Here is a 20035-nt window from a genome sequence, read left to right as displayed (position 1 = left end):
ATACTGAAAATGCCCCAGAAATATTAGGGAAACAAGGGACTTATAAAAATGAGGAACTGAGAGGAATTAGTATCAATAAAGAGATAGTACTCAAAAAATTAACTAGATTGAAAGTTGATAAATTCCCTGAACCAGATGAGCTACATCCCAAAATACTGAAGGAGGTGGCTATGGAGATATTGGATGCATTGGTGGTTAAATTTCAAAATTCTGTAGATACTGGAAGGGTTCCTGCAGACTGGAATGTACCAAATGTAAGCCCACTATTTAAGAAGGGAGTAGGAGAGAAAACTGAGAACTACAGACCTGTTAGTTTGACGTCAGTAGTAGGTAAAATGTTAGAATATTATAAAGGATGTGATAACTGGATTCTTGGAAAATAATGATATGTTTGGGCAGAGTCAACATGGATTTATGAAAGGGAAATCATGTTTGACAAACCTGTTGGAGTTTTTTGAGGATGCTACTTGTAGCATGGATAAAGGAGAACCAGTGGATGTGGTATATTTGGATTTTCAGAAGGCGTTTGAACAAAATTAGAGCACATGGGATTGTGAGTAATATACTGCTATGGATTGAGAATTGGTTAACAGACAGAGAGTAGGAATAAATGGGTCATTTTCAGGATGGCAGGCTCTTATTAGTGGGGTACAGAGGATCACAGCTGTTCACAATCTATATAAATGATTTGGATGCGGGAACCAAATGTAATATTTCCAAATTTGCTGATGACACAAAACTAGATGGGAATGTAAGTTGTGAGGAGGATACAAGGATATTTCAAGGGGATGTGGATTGGCTAAGTGAATGGGCAAGAACATGGCAGATGGAATATAATGTGATTAAGTGTGAGATGATCCACTTTGGTAGAAAAAAGACAGAATAACACAATATTTCTTAAATGGTGAGAGATTGGGAAATGTTGATGTCCAAAGGGACTTGGGTGTCCTTGTTCATGAGTCACAAAAAGCTAGTATGCAGGTGCAGCAAGCAGTTAGGAATGAAAATGGTATGTTGGTCTTCAGTGCAAGGGGATTTGAGTACATGAGTAAAGATGTCTTGCTGCAATTGTATAGAGCCTTGGTGAGACCACATCTGGAGTGTTGTGTACAGTTTTCGTCTCCTTATCTAAGGAAGGATATACTTGCCATAAAGGGAATGCAACGGAGGTTCACCAGACTAATCCCTGGGATAGTGGGATTGTCTTATGAGGAGAGATTGCAGAAACTGGGCCTGTATTCTCTAGGGTTTTGAAGAATGAGCAGTGATCTAATTGAAACTTATAAGTTTTTACAGGGCATGACAGGGTAGATGTGGACAGGATGTTTCCTCTGGCTGGTGAGTCTAGAACCAGGGGACAGAGTCTCAGAGTAAGAGGCAGGCCATTTAAGACTAAGATGAGGAGGAATTTCTTCACTCAGAGGGTGGTGAATCTTTGGAACTCGCTACTCCAGAGGGCAGTGGAAGCTCAATCATTGAGCATGGTCAAGACTGAAATCGATAGATTTCTGGATATTAATGACATCAAGGGATATGGGTGGGGATAGTGGGGGAATATGGCATAGAGGTAGATGATCAGCCATGATCTGGTTGAATGCTGGAGCAGGCTCAATGGACTGAATGGCCTCCTCTTGCTCCTATTTCCTTTGTTCCTATGGTTCCTACTTTGCCCAACAGGTCAATGCCAGTGATGCATATGGGCCTCCTTACTTCATTTTACCCTATCAACATATTTTTCTTTTCCTATCTCCCTCATGTGCTTCGCTAGCTTCCTTTTGAATGTATTTATGTTATTCGCTTCAACTACTCCATGTGGTAGCAAGTTCCAGATTCTAACCACTCTCTTGAGTAAAGAAGTTAAATTATTGTTCCTTGAAGACAGACAGTTTAAGGTTACTATGTGAGCCATATCCATTGTAATTATGCATTGAGTACTAATTTAAATTTGATACAATGTTTTATATTCAGTTCAAATAAATTTTCAAAACACAGTAAAATTTGTATTGCATTCAATCAAGCTGAAAGACAAGAACATCTTACATTTATATAGCATCTTTAAGGTAGAAACTATCCCAAGGCACTGCGCAAAGTTTTAACCAGAAACAAATTGATTCCGGGACGAATGATGTACGCGGAAGGGTGATGACAAGTTTAGTCAAATAGGTTTGTTTTTACGACGGTATTAAAGGAAGAGAGGGGAGGTGAAGGAGTTAGGGCTTTGGCAGATGAAGGCATAGCTGTAACACGGGCATAGGGAGGCAAGATGCACAAAAGGCCAGATTTGGAGGTTTGATGAGGTTGGGAGTGGTGTGTGTTGGTTTGTATGGCTGGAAGAAGTTACAGAAATGGACATCTTAAATGAATTTAAACATGGGGATGAGAATTTTAAATTGGAGGTCTGGGGAGGCCAGGAGCCAGTGTAGATCAGAAAACATATGCTTGATAGATGAGTGGGACTTGCTGTAGAATCGGATACAAGCAGTAGAGCTTTGGAGAAGCTGTTATTTAAAGAGGGTAGAGGTTAACATTCTAGTCAGGAGAGCATTGAAATAGCCACGTCTGGAGGTGGCAAAGATAGGAACAAACTTTTCACTGTCAGATGGGCTACGGAATGGGTGGAAGGAGTGTAATTCGGTGGCCTTTGTGAAGCTCAGCATGGTGTTACGGACAGGTGGTAAGCACTCCTCACTTCCCAAATGATTGCAATCGTGTTTTGTTAAAATGGTGTGTTAGTCCCTGAGTGTTCTTAGGGTCAATGGACAGATAAATGAGGTTTTCTCAGAGGTTAAAAAAAAAAACTATTTTTAAAAAAGAATTCCTGAAATGGTTGCAAGCTTCACCCACTCACACATTTATACACACATGTGCACTTGCTTAAGAATAAATAGATGGAGAGAAAAGGGTAGGATGAAATTTTAAAGTTTAAGGTCATATATGAGTTCATGGTTTATGGAATAATATTCAGTCTTCTTCGGAGGAAAAGTCATTTGTAAAGTTGCAAGCCTGGTTGTTTGAAGTCTTGAACTTGCTGAGGTATTGTAGAGCTCTAGTGGTTACAACTCAGCCCAAAGTTGGTTTACCTTCACAGATGGAAAGTCTCAAAGTCACTTTGTAAGTTCTGCACTGTAGTGGTGGTTTAGTTTTTGTTCAGCAGGGTTCTTCTGCTTCGCTGGATCTCTCCCACAGCATGTTGCTGAAAACTGCCTTTCTATGGCCTTGGCTAGATCTCGCTCTCCCTCTGTCTCTCCAGTGAGACCTTTTAAGGTCAAAATCCATCACCTTTGAGTTTTCTGTTAAATGACACATGGCCCTCTCCCCTGGTGTGACCACACAATGGACCAGGATACAGAAACCATGGCTATCTACTAACAGCCCAAACCAAAATAAATAGATGTTATAACATCATTATAACATCATGGTCCCAATTCAGACATCAGTCAGTATGTCTCTGGAACCTTTTGTTAATTCATTCATTTATGTAGGAGTCATCAATATGCAATGGTGCTCCTTTCAATTGTAATGGATTCTCCCCAGGGCTATTCAGACGCAGTTAATGAGATTTGTCTTTGTAGGCAGGTTTGTTGATTTCCAGTACAGGAGGGGTCATGTGACTGCTACTCCATTTTGTCAAGTGTCCATGTTTCTGTGGTTTATTTTAACAGTTGAATTTTTATTTTCATAATTCCTCCTATTCATTGTTTATTTCATCACGGTTCCTTCGTGCATGACAGTGGGGTCAACTAGGGTGCCAAGGTTGTGAAAAATTTATTTCAGTCTGAAATACTAGCTGGGGAGCGGGATGGAACTGCTAACAAGAGATTGGAATTGATGGGAGCCGAAAAAGATGGCTTCGATCTTCTCATTGATCAATTGGATGAACTTGTGGCTCATCCAAGAATGGGTGTTGGACAAGCAGTTTGACAACATAGAGATAAGAGGGGTAGAGATGTGGAGCTGGGTGTGGACAGCTTAGATGTCATCAAGGGAAGCATGTAATTGAGGAAGAGGGTTGTGACCAAATATAGATCCTTGGGGAACTCTGGAGCTATTAAAGCAAATTTAATTTGAATGTAGAGATCAAGACAGCTGTTATTTGGTGGGGTGAAAATTTTAAGATAACTTCTTAGGATCTTTACTGTTGTTAGAGGGCAATTTCTTCCATTTTTAAACTGAACCAAGATACCTGGTTCACCGACGAGCTGTGCTTTGACCTGCTGCATAATTCATTGCGAAAGAAAGAAAGACAGACTTGCATTTTTGTAGTGCTTTTCATGACCACTGGATGTCTCAAAGCGTTTTACAGCCAATAAAGTACTTTTGTAGTGTAGTCACTGTTGTAATGTAGGAAATGTGGCAGCCAAGCTGTGCACAGCAAGCTCCCACAAACAGCAATGTGATCATGACCGGATAATTTCTTTTTGTGATGCTGGTTGAGGCATAAATATTGGCCAGGACACTGGGGATAACCCTTGCTCTTCTTCAAAATAGTGCCATGGGATCTTTTTTACATCCAACCGAGCAGGCAGATGGGGTCTCTGTTTAATGTTTCATCTGAAAGGCAGCACCTCCAACAATGCAGTGACTCCCTCAGTACTGCACAGGAGTATCAGGCCTGGAAAATACTGTAAAATTCTGATTTTATGTTGACTCACCCATAATTATGTATGGAAAGATCTTTCAGATCAGTATAAAATATGCTTACCCACTCAAATGGGTAGATATACCACATTAATGGTGAAAAATATTTTGATGCAAATCCCAATGTGAAACATATATTTCGGAATGACGCAATTGGTTACTTTTGCAGGTATGGTGGGTGGAAGGACTCTTGAATGATTAACAGTTGTTAACTGCTTTTGTTGTATAATGCAATCTACATGCTCTTAACAAGCTAATTAACAGTATACATATTTGAGAGAAAACTCTGGTTGTAATAGTAGATTAAAAATTGAACAGTGTAAGTGCATTGTGACTTCAGATACATATGTACCATGCTACAAAAAGGTTGATGGAGACATTCAATAATTTGAGATAAAAGCCTTTGTAATAATTTACTTTTCAGATCCAATGGAAGCATTTCTTCTTTGATGGGACACTTCTTATTGATAGATGCCAAATTGTTTCTGTGTGAAAATCAAGATAAAAATATGTTTAATCATTATTTTCAGTTCAATCTTCAGTAGAACGGCAAACTATAGTGTCTCTACAAGGTTATTTAATCCAACAATTTTAAAGTAGGCCCAATGAGTTAAACAACAGTTATTCTGCACTGCAGAAATATATAGTTAATATATTTACAATATTTATTGTTATTTTGAATAGATTTCAGGCATGAGGTAATTTTCTGACTTCTGACATCTTTGCCTAATGCTTATTTGCTAGGTATCATGTGAATATCCCAATAAGTTTCATATAAGATTAATTTCATAAATTGGGTGATTTGATTTATGGTTCAAACAGATCTCAGTTTTGAGGAAGAGATTATGTTGATGGATGTTTTCCCATTACGAGCAGATGGCAAAGCAGCTATAGTATGATTTTCCACAATCCTAATATACAACTTATATCAATGACTGTCAAGTTTAATTTACCTTTTTGTCATTCTTTCTGTATATTTGAAAGGAACAAGGAAACTAAATTTGAAACGGAAGTATTTGAAAACGTAAAGATGGGCAAATCAAAAGACTAACGTGCAGAAAAAAAACTTCAGAATATCAGACAATACAATGTACAGGATCTCTTCCCATGCCACTACATTAGGTTAGGGATGGGCAATGAATGCTGGCCTTGTGAGCGACACCCACATGCTGGTGAATGAATTAAAAAAAACTTCAAAAGGCAATATAGTTTTAATTAGGAGATAACTTGAATGAATAATTAGAACATCAAAACGCAACGAATATTAAATTTCTATTAAGTAATTTCAGGAATATTTGATATACAATCAATAATTCATTAATCTGAAATAAATTGGCCTCCATCACAGAAACAACAATAGATGTAAGTCTACTTCTGGTTAATATTTGCATAGTTTTGAAGAAATACTTTGTGCTTAATGCTGGTCAGTGACTAAATGCACTTGATAAAACAAGATACTTAGTTGTGTGCATCTGTGCTTCTTTTGTAAATATGATATTAATTGAATGTTTGAATCTTCTCCGGTCAATTTTAATACATTTTATATTTATTTCTCTGAACTTTGCATAATTAGGCTTGGTGCTACCTGTCACACGAAAAGGAATGACCTACATAATGAACAACACAATAATTCCAGTATCTGTTGCAAAATTTTCTATTCATATGCTCTTTTTTGTTCACAGGTATATTTCAATAATGCAATTGCTGTGGAATCAACCTGGGGGAAGTCAGAGGAGTTAAAATTTTTCCAAGGACACAAAAAACCTATTTTAAAAGCAAATCAGGTGGCAGTGGCACTATCAACGATGACTAAACCTACATCGTCTACTGGCTCCAAACCCTTTCTTGTGGTTACACCTCAGTCCATTACAGGTGAGATGCTTAAAATGTTTAAAGTAGTTCATGTAAATCATCAAACCTGTTTTTATTCTTGTTTCATGCATCTATGTTTTTTTCATGCAAGATAGGCCCTTCAACACATTTAACCTTATCTGTAATACCAATTCTGTTGTCTTCACATTACAGCACTTGCCTGTTTCATTTTGAAATGAGTCCAATGTCCTCGTTTCAATTGTCCTTCCCTGACAACACTGTTGTACTATTGATCACAATCTGTGTAAAGAAATACTTCTTGACATTGGTCCTGATTTGTCCTTTATAACTGTGAACCTGTGCACACTTAAAGTGCCTAGCCACAGCTGTAAGTAATGCTTTGGGCATGCTTTCTCTATTCCACTAAGTATCCGATATATAAGGTTCTTTCTGATGTAACATTTTTTTAAGGTTTAATAGCCCCAACCTATCAATTCCATGCGAGATCTTCCCTCTGATACTGAAGATGAATCTCACTGTAGTCCTCTGCACTGAGATCTTGATGTCTTGTGTATGGGTAACTATAACTGTGTTGGTGCTCCAGGCCTGACTAAAGCATTCCACAGGATCAACATGACTTCTGGGATTTGTGCTGAGCTGATTTCTCTGTATAACCCAGCACACTCTTGTTGTTTTGCTTGCATTTAAAGTATGGTGAGTGAAGCAACATCGCAAGGCCTTTTTTAACTTCTCATTTGGCATGCCTTTGGGTGTACTTACACCACACAAAATGTAGCTATTCAAGAAGGCGGCTCACCACCACCTTTTCAGGGGCAATTAGGGATGGGCTGAAAATGACGTACATATGCCTCCTATTTTCCTTTCATTTGTTGCATTTTTCAAATTAAACTTTATTTGCCACTGATAATCCCAGATGATCATCCTGTTGAATTTGCTTTGTAACATTTTGGTTGGCTGCTCTGAATAGCAGTAATTTTACATGTTCCTGACACCCAACTTAGGTTCATTGGCTAATTTAACTGGCTGGCTTTAGGACAGCTATTTCGGATCACTTTCGCATATCAGAAACAGGAGGAGGCTCAGTGCAGCCACCTAGGATAACCCCTTCCCTATAGTCATCAACCTAGCTCTCTTTCACTGCTCTCTTCTTCTTCCTTTTACAATAACTAATCTATGCCCATCACTTACCCTAGAACCTACTGCTCTTAGTTTATGAAACAGTCACTGTGACACTTTATCAAAGACCTTTTGGAAGTCGAGGGATGCCACCTGGCTAAGCATTTTGAATTTAGGGTGTCACGTTCTTAAAGAAGTCTGTGGTTGATGATACACGATCTACTCCCTTTAAAAGCTGTGTTGTTTATTATTTATTAGGTTATCTTCCTAGACGTATGCTTTCATTTTGTTTGATTATTGATTCCATTACTTTTCTGATATTTGAGGTAAGGCTGACAGATCAGTAATTACCCATTGTGGAAATTACTTTTGCTTGTTTCCAGGCCTTTGGGGCCTTTTCTTTGTTTATGACTCCCTCGAAGGGAGCACCAAGGCTACTCAGGCAGTACCTTCCAAACCCGCAACCTTTACCACCTAGAAGGACAAGGGCAGCAGATGCGTGGGAACACCACCACCTGCAAGTTCCCCTCCAAGCTACACACCATCCTGACGTGGAACTATATCACCATTGCTTCACTGTCACTGGGTCAAAATCCTGGAACTCCCTTCCTAATAGCACTGTGGGTGTACCTACCCCACATGGACTGCAGCGGTTCAAGCAGGCAGCACACCACCACCTTCTCATGGGCAATTAGGGTTGGGCAATAATTGCTGGCCTGGCCAGCGACACCCACATTCCATGAAACGAATAAAAAAATGGCCATCATTGACTTACAATTGCTTGTTTTTACTTTAAGGGAGAGATTTTAATTCACTCAAAACCCATCAACTTGCATGGAGATAAAATTAAGCCCTAAGTATCCTTGGGTGTGGTTCACATATCCTGAGGATTTATTGGTTTTCAATTTGTCTGGAACAGGGGTGTCCAAACTATGACCTGTAGTTCATATTTGACCCTCAAGCCCTGGTAATGTTGCACATGCAGCTCAGGAAACATATTTCTATTTATGATTTAAATTTATACTCACTGCTCTCTCCCATTTGAATTTGTAGTGCTAGAGGCTTGGAAGAGCCTGTTCTTCATTTGTTAATGAATGCTAAATCAAAACACCAAGATAGATTTGTATTCAGTGATCAAGTTAATAGCAACAATGACTTAAGCTTATGTGGCACTTGAACCTCCAAAGTCTGTACCTAAGCAGCCATGAAGACAAAAAAGCTTAGAGGGACCTGATCTAAAATTTCTGCATAACTAATGTCAAAAATCCAAGAGTGTGTTCAATGTTGGATGGTGTATATTGTTTGTCTCCCCCAGCTTAAAACCTACCAAGTAGTCAATTAGCATGTTAACTATTTTTTATCCACTCTTATGTTCAAGCCATATGGTTCCCTTAGGGTTTAACTTCAGCAGAATGTTTCGGCATTATATTTTCCATTAGCTGCTATACCCCTTTCAGGTTTCTCACAGCATTCCTAATTTCTTTTTGACCCGCTGTTGTATGTTCTTGTACTCAGCCTCCTGGTAACTTTCTCTATTTGAGTTATTTTACAAATCCTTTTTTTCCCCTAATCTCCCTTATAATTTTCTAGTTGGTCCACTTTTATTTACTATGCTATAGCTGCAATTGAGTATGTACTTACCTTACAGGTCTTAAATAATGTTTTCAAATGATCATTTATCCTTGAAAAAAAATTCTTAATTAGAGCTGCCTACTCTTTGTTACTAAACTGAACACTCATATCCCTGAAGATTTCTGGTATGAATTTCTATAATATTTGTTTAATAATTGTAACATGTCTGCACTGTTTCCCAAGTCATATTGAAAGTTGTCACACAATTATGATTATCACCCAATGATTCTGTTCCCTGAATAATGTCTCGAACAGTCACAAGAACAAAATCTAGAAGAGGGATTCCTCTTGTGGGCTTTCTAACACATTGCTTATATGGCCCTTGAACCTCCAAAGTGTGCACCTAAGCAGCCATGAAGAACAACCCATCGGGCTAGGAATGGGCGTGTTGGGGTCCAGTACTTATTTTACATGCTGCCTAATTTTGCTCTTCATTGAAGTTAACTTTGGGGGGAAATCCAGTTCGGCAACAACTTGTATTTTACCATTAACGAAAGGCTCCCTGCTATTAATTATCAGTTAATTTCAGGCTGAGATTTGAATTTGGTTCTGATCAGAATGATACCAGATCTGCTTAGACTTGCAAGATTCTTTAAGTTTGAATTTATTTTTTGGCATGGAGACTTGGTAAAGGGCACATTTTGTAGTAAACCTAATACCAAATGATGTTTCTGACTTTGTTTTTGGAAAGCAGTCTGCTAAATTTTTACCTTTCACCTCTCATTTTGTCCAGTATATGTTTTCACTAGGGATTATTGCTTTGAGCTGATGGCTCAGGACATCAGGCACTTTTGATCCCGTGATCAAAACTGCCATGTTGATGCAAACATTACTTTGTTGATGTGTACAGTGCTTTAACTACCAAATTGGATAGAATCAAGAATATTCAATGAAATGGGATATTTTTTTCCGGTGGAAGGAAGATGGGTGAACCCATTACCTAAACAGCTTAATGCACTTGAAATTAAATGCATTTCTCTTCATTAACTACTGGCTTGACAGAAACCAGCAGATAAAGTTGGAGTTTATTTTGGTCCTGCCTTTGCCACTTAAGGCTAATGTTTGGAAAAGTTTTCTCAGTGCTGTCAGCAAGTTAGCTGTTTGGAGTAACCAACATGCTTTCAGCCAGGGTTGTTGCCTTGACTGAATCAAAGCTTGATCTTGAGCTTGATCAAAGCTGGCTTTAACATAAAGGTCTCTAGAGTCCCACTGCCACTTTGGTATAATTCTAATTGTATGTAGAGATGGAACAAATGAGAGAAAATATTATATTGCCACCTAAAGGTTGATTATCTCATCCTTTTAAAGTTCATCCTCTAAATACAACAAGTTTGCCCAATTTAACCTACATCTTGGCCTCGATTTATGGGTTATGGTGGGGATGGTGGTCGGTGCTGGGGTGGATATTTGGAGCAGGTAATGTGCAGGTCCTGTCGAAGTTAATGATGGGCCTTCACTTTTTAAAAAATGTCTCAGTTTCTCAGCCATCATCAAGCCATATTGAGAGACTGGCTGGTGGGCAGGAAGGATGTCAAAACCAGGGAGTGGAGAGGAGGCAGAGATCATAGGTTGTTGGGATAGGGAGGGATTCTGGAGAAGGGAGAGGGGCATTGCGGGTTGGAGGAATTTGTGGATGGAAAGCTGGGAGGGTAAGCCAGGGGGACATTGTGGGGTGACATCGTGGGGGAGATTTCAGGGGGATGTGATCAGAGTTAGAAGATCGGGGCAAGATCATGTAGATCGGGGTGGGGGTTTCCAGTGGAGATTGGGGGACATGTGGTGAGTGCGTGGAGAATGGGGGGGGGGGGGGGGCGGCGGTGGCGGGTGGCAGGGGGGAGTTTGGAGGCTGGGGCAGGGCATATTATGGAAATTGGGGTGAGGGGAGATCGGCGGGGGAGATCATGATGATCTGGGGGCAATCGTTGAGATTGGAGGGTGTGATTGTGGGGATTGGTAAAGTGGTGTGGGGTGAAGAGATCTTGGCAGTTGTGGGGAGATGGGGATCAGATGGGGGAGAGATTGGGGGTGGGGGTTGAGGTCATGGGGGCTGGGCGTGGGGGGAAGTTTGGAGGTTGGTCAAGTGGGAGATGGACAGATTGGATCACAGATTGGAGAGAAGGGATGCTGATCACTGGGAGCGGATGCAGGTTTGCTTGTGGGATTGGGCGGGAAACACTATTGCTCCTCCTGGCCCACGTAGTGCTGGAAAAGCACTTACTTGCTGGAATGATCAGAACACTGTTCAAGGAATTTCTGTCCTTGGGTCAGACGTGATTTTATTTGAATTCTGTTAATAAACTGTGCTGCTAGCCTATTTTCAACCAACTATAGATCTGTTCGGTAGCAAGCATTCAGAAATGTATTTTCTTTTTTGTCCATGTCTTTTAAGGAGGAGATAAATTGAAGCTGGTGATAAAACAGTTGAAAGAAAGCAATGAAATGAGCTAGGCATCCAGATAAAACATTCAACACAGGATTCCTTTGAGTGGTTGTTGGACTACTCAATTTACCTTTGCATTATTATATTTGTTTGTATTTATTTGCAAAACTGATGGATGCATTTACTGTTTTGTCAGTTATTGTAAAAGTGAATTATGAGTTTGTAATAAAACACTGTATAGAAATTTGCATTTAAAAACAGCATTTTTCTCCATCAAAAGTATTTTTAAAAATTGCCTGGATATTCCCTCATGGCTCAGCTGGTTAAGAGACTAGAAGAAAGAACTTGCCTTTATATCGCACCTTTGACATCCTCATGACACCCCAAAGTGCTTCTTGCCAATGTGAATAAAATTCATGGACTACCACAGGATTATAAGCAATAGTATTCTGTTGCATCCCTTTCAGTCTTAATTTAGCACTCAATGATTCGAGGAAGAAATCCTTAATAATAATTTCTGGTGTATATGTTATACTTTGATGAGCAAATTTCAGGGAATCGTTTGTATAGCAGTGTGATTTATAACCTGATGTTGTAGGGATAAGAAGGTTAAGTTAATTGACAAGATTTTGAATTCAGCCAGTAGTAGGAAAGGCCTTTCACAACATTTGCCCAACACTATTTTATCCTCTGCCTCTGAGTGTAGCCCTCTCCCAGTACTGTCAGAACCTGGTCTCTGTTTATTTGAGTACTGGCCAGGACTGGCTCTTCAAATAGCACATGAACCAATGGAACAGACTTTGACACCTCATCTGACGGAAAGATTTCCAGTGGGTCCGCCACCCCCCCCATTTGAAGTGTGAAGGCATCTCTTAAAGTGGGGTATCATTTAACACAGTTCAAATTGGTGCTGCTTCTGGGAGATTTCTGTACATTAGCATATCACAAGAGAGAGCACTTTGCTTCTCAGATACAGCAGAGGGTTGCTAGTGGAGCAGATGAAGGCATGCAGGCAGGTCCTGTTTCCCTCAGTTGGCAAGAAGGTGTTCAAACAGATGCTGTAGCATCATACCCAGAATGTGATTTCAGTGCTCTACAGTGATCTGACCCAGAGAGCAAGAGTGAGCCTGATGTCTTCTTATCTTTATTTCTCTGCATTAGATCTGGCCACAGCACTTAAACCCTGCGCCCCAGCACTTTAAACACTTCCTCCCTTACACCACCAACTCGCCACCAATTATAAGGGGATACTGTACCAACTCTCCCCTTTTCAATCACATGCTCACCTATTGTTGCGGCCCTCACAACAGGCACTAACACTTCTGCTTTTACGTGGTAGCAACTGCAAAGCATTTCATTCCTGCACTGACTGCTTTCGCATTGGATCCAATTTCTTGCATATAACCATCTTTCTAACTTGCTCATAACTTGTTGCTTCTCTCTCCCTGGCAACCTTTTGAGACTGTTTGAAAGCTTGGTGTCATATTTGACCCCAAGATGAGCTTCCGACCACATATCCGTGCCATCACTTAGAGGGCAATTTTCCACCTCTGTAACATTTCCCGACTTGGCCCCTGTCTCAGCTCATTTGCTGCTGAAACCCTTATCCATGCCTTTGTTATCTCTAGACTTGACTATTCCAACACACTCCTTGCTGGATCCCACGTTCTACCATTTGCTAAGTTGAGGCCATCCAAAATTCTGCTGTCTGTGTCCTAATTCGCACCAAGTCCCATTCACCCATCACCCCTGTCCTCACTGATCTACATTGGCTCCCGGTTAAGTAACACCTTGATTTCAAAATTTTCATGCTTGTTTTCAATTTCAGTTGTCTTGCCCCCCTCTATCTCTATAATCTTATGCAGCCTCATAGCCCTCCAAACTATCTGCACTTCTCCAAATCTTCAAATGATTTTTCCAGAAGTGTACAGGAACCACGGGGCTGCAGAGCCTCACCAGGTATAGGAGGCGGTGAGCTAGCGGGAGGTGATTGCTGTCGTAAATTCTAGCATGGCTTGGCAGGGAAGGTGGACCGTGCAGGCATTGGCATGGTCAATCAAGAGAAGGGGAAAGTTGCCAGAACTGCAGGGGTATACTGCCGGAGTGCCATCTTGGAGCTGGCACTTGCATGTGTGAAGCAGGTGTGGTAAGAGGCCTTGGAGATGGAGTAAATCTGCCTGCCACGGGCCTCATTCACTTAGGTTTTGATGCCTCCAGTGAGGAGCATTAGAGAGGGGGGTGGGACTTTACAGCCACAGGCAGCGGAGCAACAGCAATCAGAGGGGGAATGGAAGAGAAGGCCACAGAGGGGCATGCACCCAGCCTCCGGTGTGAAGAAGAGCTTATCTGCCACAGAGGGTCTACCGTCCATGAATCAGCTACCTTCAAATGTCAGAGCAACAGTGTCACCAAAGGTTACGCCTCTCCAGGGAGGCAATCACAGAGCTGTACGCCGTGGTGGGGGAAGGCTGAACCCGATTGAAAGTGGTGGTCACCCAATGCCAGTGCTGCTGAAGGTCACCATGGCACTGAATATCAACGCCTCAGGATCATTCCAGGGATCCACTGGAGATATGCTTGGGATCTTCCAGTCTGTGACTCATGGCTGCATCAAGATGGCTACCAAAACCATCTTCAAGAGGGCCAGCCAATACATGTACTTTCGCACCGATGCAGTCAGCCAGGCTGAGAGGGCTATAGGAATCAGGCAATCGCTGGATTCCCCCAGGTGCAGGGTGTCATCGACTGCATGCAAGTGGCCATCAAGGCTCCCACAGACCAGGCAGCAGACATCATCAACAGGAAGGGCTTCCACTCACTGGTCTTTGACCACTGCAGGTGCTTCATCCAGGTGTGTGCATGGTTCCCAGGCAGCAGCCACGACATCTACATACTGACAGTCCCAGTTGCCAGACCTTTTCAGAACCCCCGTGACCACCTTCAAGAATGGATACTGGGTGATAAGGGCTGCCCACTGTAGATGTGGCTCCTGACATCTGTGAGGAACACTAGCACTGATTCATAGGAGAGATGCAACACCTCTGCGACCATCCTGCAGGCCATCTGAAGGTGCGGTTCAGATGTTGTTATGACCGAGGTGGGAGGAGTGCACCGTCTTTTCTAGTTCCACTTTTCCACAGGTCACAACATATATTTCAATGTTTACCCAGTTACCAGTACGGTCTACTCTTTATCCCAGAATATAATATACCAACCAGGTTTCTTAATCAGTTTATTATAAAACAGGACATAACCAGTAACGAAGCAAAGCATTAACACACAGATTGAAATATGAAATTTCCCTTTTACCTTAGCCTCTCACCCACACACACACAGACACCGCATCCCCTCACCAGTTAACTGGAAAGAAATAGAATTTTTTTTGAGGTCTGTTACAAAAAAAAAGACAAAAAGAGAATACTTTGGCCAAATACTTGCTAATTCTTGAAGAAAAAAAGAGAATATATGGAAAGATACCAGTTGTCCTTTTTTGGTTTGGCATCCCAATATCTGTAGACAACTGTCACTGGGCTCTTTCTCTGGAGCAATTCGTTCAGATGGCGTTGAGGATTTATTCGGCAGGTTTTTCCAATGTCTCAGGAGAAATGCGGCAACGGGTTTCAAGCAGGCCTTTCAGGATGAATGTAACATCAATTTCTCCATTTCTGACACTCGTTTCTAAGAGCTTCTCAAAGAGATGAAAAAGCTGTCAGGCTTTTCAAAGAGATGAAAAAGGCTGAGCTGGGTGACTGCTCTCATGGCTGGTTTTTAAAACTATCACTGACTGTCCAAAGCAAAACCAAAAACAATCTCAAGAGTCAAGCCTCCTGAACCCTATAAATCATGACCTGTCACTTTTCTGTAAACATCTTCAAGTCAAAAAAGCCCCCTGCTGGATATTTATCTGAAATCAGGTGATTTTTCATATATATTGTTTGCAAATGAGACCTCTCAGTACTTTCAGTAGTTCCAGTGAAAAAAAAGTCCATGGAATCCTTTTCAGTTTTCCCAAATAAAACACATGTCCTCAAAGTTTAACAAAAAAGGAAGTACTTTTGTAACAATGCCTAGATCGATCCATTGGCGCCCTTCAGTATGCACCACCAAGGGTCTTGCATATTGTCGTGGTGTGCTGTGCTCTGCATAACCTGGTGCTTCAGACGGAAGAGCAGTTGAACAGTGATGATATCGTGGAGCGCAATGCCTCCTCCTCTGACAAGGAGATGGAGGAAGACTAAGAGCAGGATGCTGAAGAACCCCAGGGACCACAAGCAATGCATCATCAGATACATGCAAAGGAGGTAAGGTACACTTTAATAAAGATACTGTTCACATGACTCTTAGTGACAGATACATGCAATTCACTAAAGCTTCAGCAATCTGCATCCCCGTTGCCACCTCCTTCATTGACCTTGCCATTTCCTTGCATCCAGTAAGACATTGCTTTGCAGCAGGGAGAATGCCATGCACTCATGCAGTGTGGTCCCATCTGTCACATCCTTTGACGGAGCCAGGGTGCTCCTCTAGTCCCAGTGGCCCACAAGAAATGCAAGGAAACCTCATGTCCTGCTGCAACACACATTTGTTGGCAAACAAAATAATTACAAGGCTGCATGCTTCAAAAAAAACTACAAAGTAGTTTGCTTGATTGGCACCCCATCCATTATCAGTGCTCATTTGCAGCAGTATGTACCATCTATAAGATGCACTGCAGCAACTTGCAAGGCTCCTTCAACAGCACTTTCCAAACCCTCGACCTCTACCACCTAAAAGAACAAGGGTAGCAGATGCATGGGAACACCATCACCAGCAAGTTCCCCTCAGTGCCAGACACCATTGTGACTTGGCATTATTATCCATTCCTTCATTGTCGCTGGGTCAAAATCCCTAATTGCCCTTGAGAAGGTTGTGGTGAGTTGCCTTCTTAAACCGCTGCAGTCCATCTGTTGTGGGTACTCCCACAGTGCTGTTAGAAAGGGAGTTCCAGGATTTTGATCCAGCGACAGTGAAGGAATGGCGATACAGTTCCAAGTCAGGATGGTGTATGGCTTGAAGGAGAACTTGGAGGTGGTAGTGTTCCCATGCATCTGCTGCCCTTGTCCTTTTGGCAGTAAGGTCGCGGCTTTGGAAGGTGATGTCGAAGGACATGGTGGGGCTCAGCATTGACTGATGGGTGCCTCTCACCGAGGTGCAGCCATGCCCCTATGCCCCTGACAGGATATGCTGCTTCCTGACCTCCTTGCCATCAACTGGATGGTCACTTCCTCTCCACCATATGCACACTCTCACGTTTCCACGTGCAAGGCCCAAAGGAAAAAGAGATATGGAGTACTCAACTTGGCAGACTGAAGGAGGTCATTGACGTTCTTGCAGCACTAGATCCAGGTTCTCTGGGTGACCTGTCGGCTGCTGATTTCCCCTGCAATCTCCATCCAGGTTTGCTTGGACAGGTGGGCCGGTCTCCTCCGCTCAGCCCTTGCAGCCTGGAAGAGAACCTGCAGTGAGTTGTTGTATTATCTGGGGCTTCAGCCTAATACAAACACAGTCGAAAGGCTGGCATAGAAGGTGGGCACGGAGCTTTATTGGGACATTTCTTTTTACTTCTGCTTATACGTGCTACTGATTGGCGATATGGCTGCAACACGTGATATTACATCACTTACTGTAATGACATATATATTTGCATAAACATATATTCAAATGATTATAGTTATTCTATCAAACATATTATCTTAATATACTAACCAATGTACTATCACATTAATGAATCCATCTGGTTCACTAATGCCCTTTAGGGAGGGAAATCTGCTGTCCTTACCTGGTCTGGCCTACATGCAACTCTAGACCCACAGCAATGTGGTTCACTCTTAACTGCCCTCTGAAATGGCCTAGCAAGCCATTCAGTTGTCAAGGGCAATTTTGCCAGCGACGCTCACATCCCATGAAAGGACAAAACCTCCCCTTAAATAAAGAAAAATCTCTATCATTCAACACTAATGTTTACATGAAAAAGTATCCCTGATGGAATAGAAAAAAATGACAACAATAAACACTGTTTACATGGAACATTCAACTATAACACGAATACTTGGAATGCTACTGCTCAAGGTATTGCCTACGTTTGGAAACGTACTATTTGTCGGCTGACTCAACTGGAGCTTATAAAAACTACGAGCCTGTGATTTTGGGTTGTCTGTTCTTTTATCCTGAAGATTGTGTTTGGACTGGCTGTCCTCAGTTGTCAGTGTGATCAGTGCGTTGCTTGTTGCCTCTTCGTCAGAAAAAGAACCTGCATGCGGGTAGGCGATGCTGGTTGGTCGCTCTCGTGGCTGGCAGAGAATCCCCTGAGGTGAGACCGATTCCTTCTGAGTATTGCACCATCTTGTATCATCACCTCATAAGATCGTGGTTCTTTACATACCTTTGACATTTTGCTGGAATCCACATCTGCTCTTGGGGTTGAAGAATCCTCACCTTCTGGCCAACGTAAAGTGGTGGTAATTCAGCACCTCATGTACATCATGCATGCCATTAATCCTGTCTTGTCTCTGATGTAGTTGCTGTGTGATTTTGGATGACTTAGTGAGGTGATAGCTTGGTAAAGTGGTTCTTATTGGTTGACCAAACAGAATCTCCACTGATGTTGGAAATCCGGAGTCTAATGGAGCTGCACGAAGATGTAGCAACACAACCTGGACATCTTGTCCTGTTTCCATGCACCTTTCAATCAGTGAGTTGATTGTCCTGACCATGCCCTCAGCCTTTCATTTGAATGAAGATATCGAGGTGATGACATTATATGGTTGATAACCCATTTATCACACATATTCTGAAATGGTTTGCCACTGTATTGTGGACCATTGTCCGATATCACTTCCATTGGGGCACTGAAGATACGGAAGATGGCAGTAACAGTGCTGCACTCAACATGACCCAAAGTGTTTGAACAATTGGGAATTTGCAGTAATAGTCGGTCACTAGTAGATGGTCTTCTTTTCCCATGGTGAATAGATCTGTTGCTAGCTTGGTCCATGGAGAGGACGGGATGTCATGTGGTTGGAGTGGCTCTTTGTGCTGGCTGGCTTGGTGCCCCTGACATACAGCACAAGCTCTCAGTACCTGGTCGATGTCCTTGCTAATGCCAGGCCAGAACACTGACTCTATTCCCGTGTGGCCCTGGTGGAGATGACCGTGTATGTCAGAGCGAAGTGACGCTGGACTTAGGACTTGGCATCCTTTGAAGAGCACTCCATTGGAAATACCCATCTCATCCTAATATGGCCAATATGTTCTCAAATCTGTGGGGATCTCCTGGATGGTTTCAGACCACTCATCTACAATGATCTGCTGCAGGATTCTCAGTACGGGGTCTTGAGAAGTCTCTCTCCGGAGCTCCTCTCACTTGTGATGACTAAAGCACATCATGTTGTAGACATCCTCTAGGCTTGCACACACTTAGTTAACGTGGAAGTCAAGGCTTATATCTCGTGCCTTTCCGGGGTTAGGCAGTTTGCTTAGAGTATCCAATAGGACCATCTGACAATCGGGTTTGTATCTGACATCACAGTTATAACCATGAACCTTAATGAGTAATTTCTCGAGTCGAGGCGGTGCAATAGTAAGTGGTTTTCTCCAGATCATTTCCAAGAGTTTGTGGTCTGTCTCAACCGGGAACTCTTTCCTTAATAAATACGTGTGCAACCTGGTGATCCCAAAGACCAAGACGAGGGTTTCCCATTCAATATTTTGAGTATTTTGCCTGTGTGGGCGATCGGCATTTTGATCCAAATGCAACAGGTTTGCTGTCATGAAGAAAGCATGCAGCAAGACCCATCAGTAATGCGTATGCATCCAGCATTGTCACTTTCCGTGGATCATAATACTGAAGACATGACTCGGCTGACAGCACTTGTTTCAATCCATTGGTGGTCATCCTGCCATAGGAATGGTACGTCTTTTTTCAGCCATTCTCTTAATGGAGATCCTTCTCCATGAAACTCGGAATATATGCCGCTAGCAAATTGAACAAACCTAGGCATCTTTGGAAGTCATCCTTGTCCTGCGGTGTTGGCATTGATTGGATATCTTCAATTTTCCCAGGATCTGGGCGGGTACCTGTTCTGGAACAAATGGAGCCAAAAAAATTAGTGTGATCAGCCTTAATGGAGCACTTTTTACTGTTGAACACCAAACCTTCATGCCTGGCGGCCTCCATGAGCAACAATAGGTTTCTGTCATGCTCTCCTTTTGTGCCCCCTATGATGGCGATGTCGTTCGCAATATACGCACAGCCTGGGACTCATTCTGTTATCCGGTCCATATTCTGTTGAAGTATATCCTGGCTGACAGACAGCCCAAATGGCAAACAGAGAAAACAGTAGCTGCTAAAGGGAGTTCTGAATATTGTCAGCTATTCTGACTCTTTTGACTTACTTT

General features: G+C 42.0%; 1 protein-coding gene across 1 annotated transcript in view; it reads left to right on the top strand.

Annotated features, from left to right (window-relative positions):
• tcerg1l (transcription elongation regulator 1 like) overlaps window positions 1–20035 on the top strand; it is a 744495-nt gene that overhangs the window by 38112 nt on the left and 686348 nt on the right. Inside the window, exon 4 of the mRNA XM_068053340.1 lies at window positions 6321–6510. Coding sequence (XP_067909441.1) covers window positions 6321–6510 — 190 coding nt within the window. The remainder of the gene's footprint in view (window positions 1–6320; window positions 6511–20035) is intronic.

This window comes from Heterodontus francisci, chromosome 20 (genome assembly GCF_036365525.1).
Source record: "Heterodontus francisci isolate sHetFra1 chromosome 20, sHetFra1.hap1, whole genome shotgun sequence".
Lineage (NCBI taxonomy): Eukaryota > Metazoa > Chordata > Chondrichthyes > Heterodontiformes > Heterodontidae > Heterodontus > Heterodontus francisci.
Note: the sequence above shows the minus strand (reverse complement) of the source record. Positions and strands in the feature narration are given on the sequence as shown.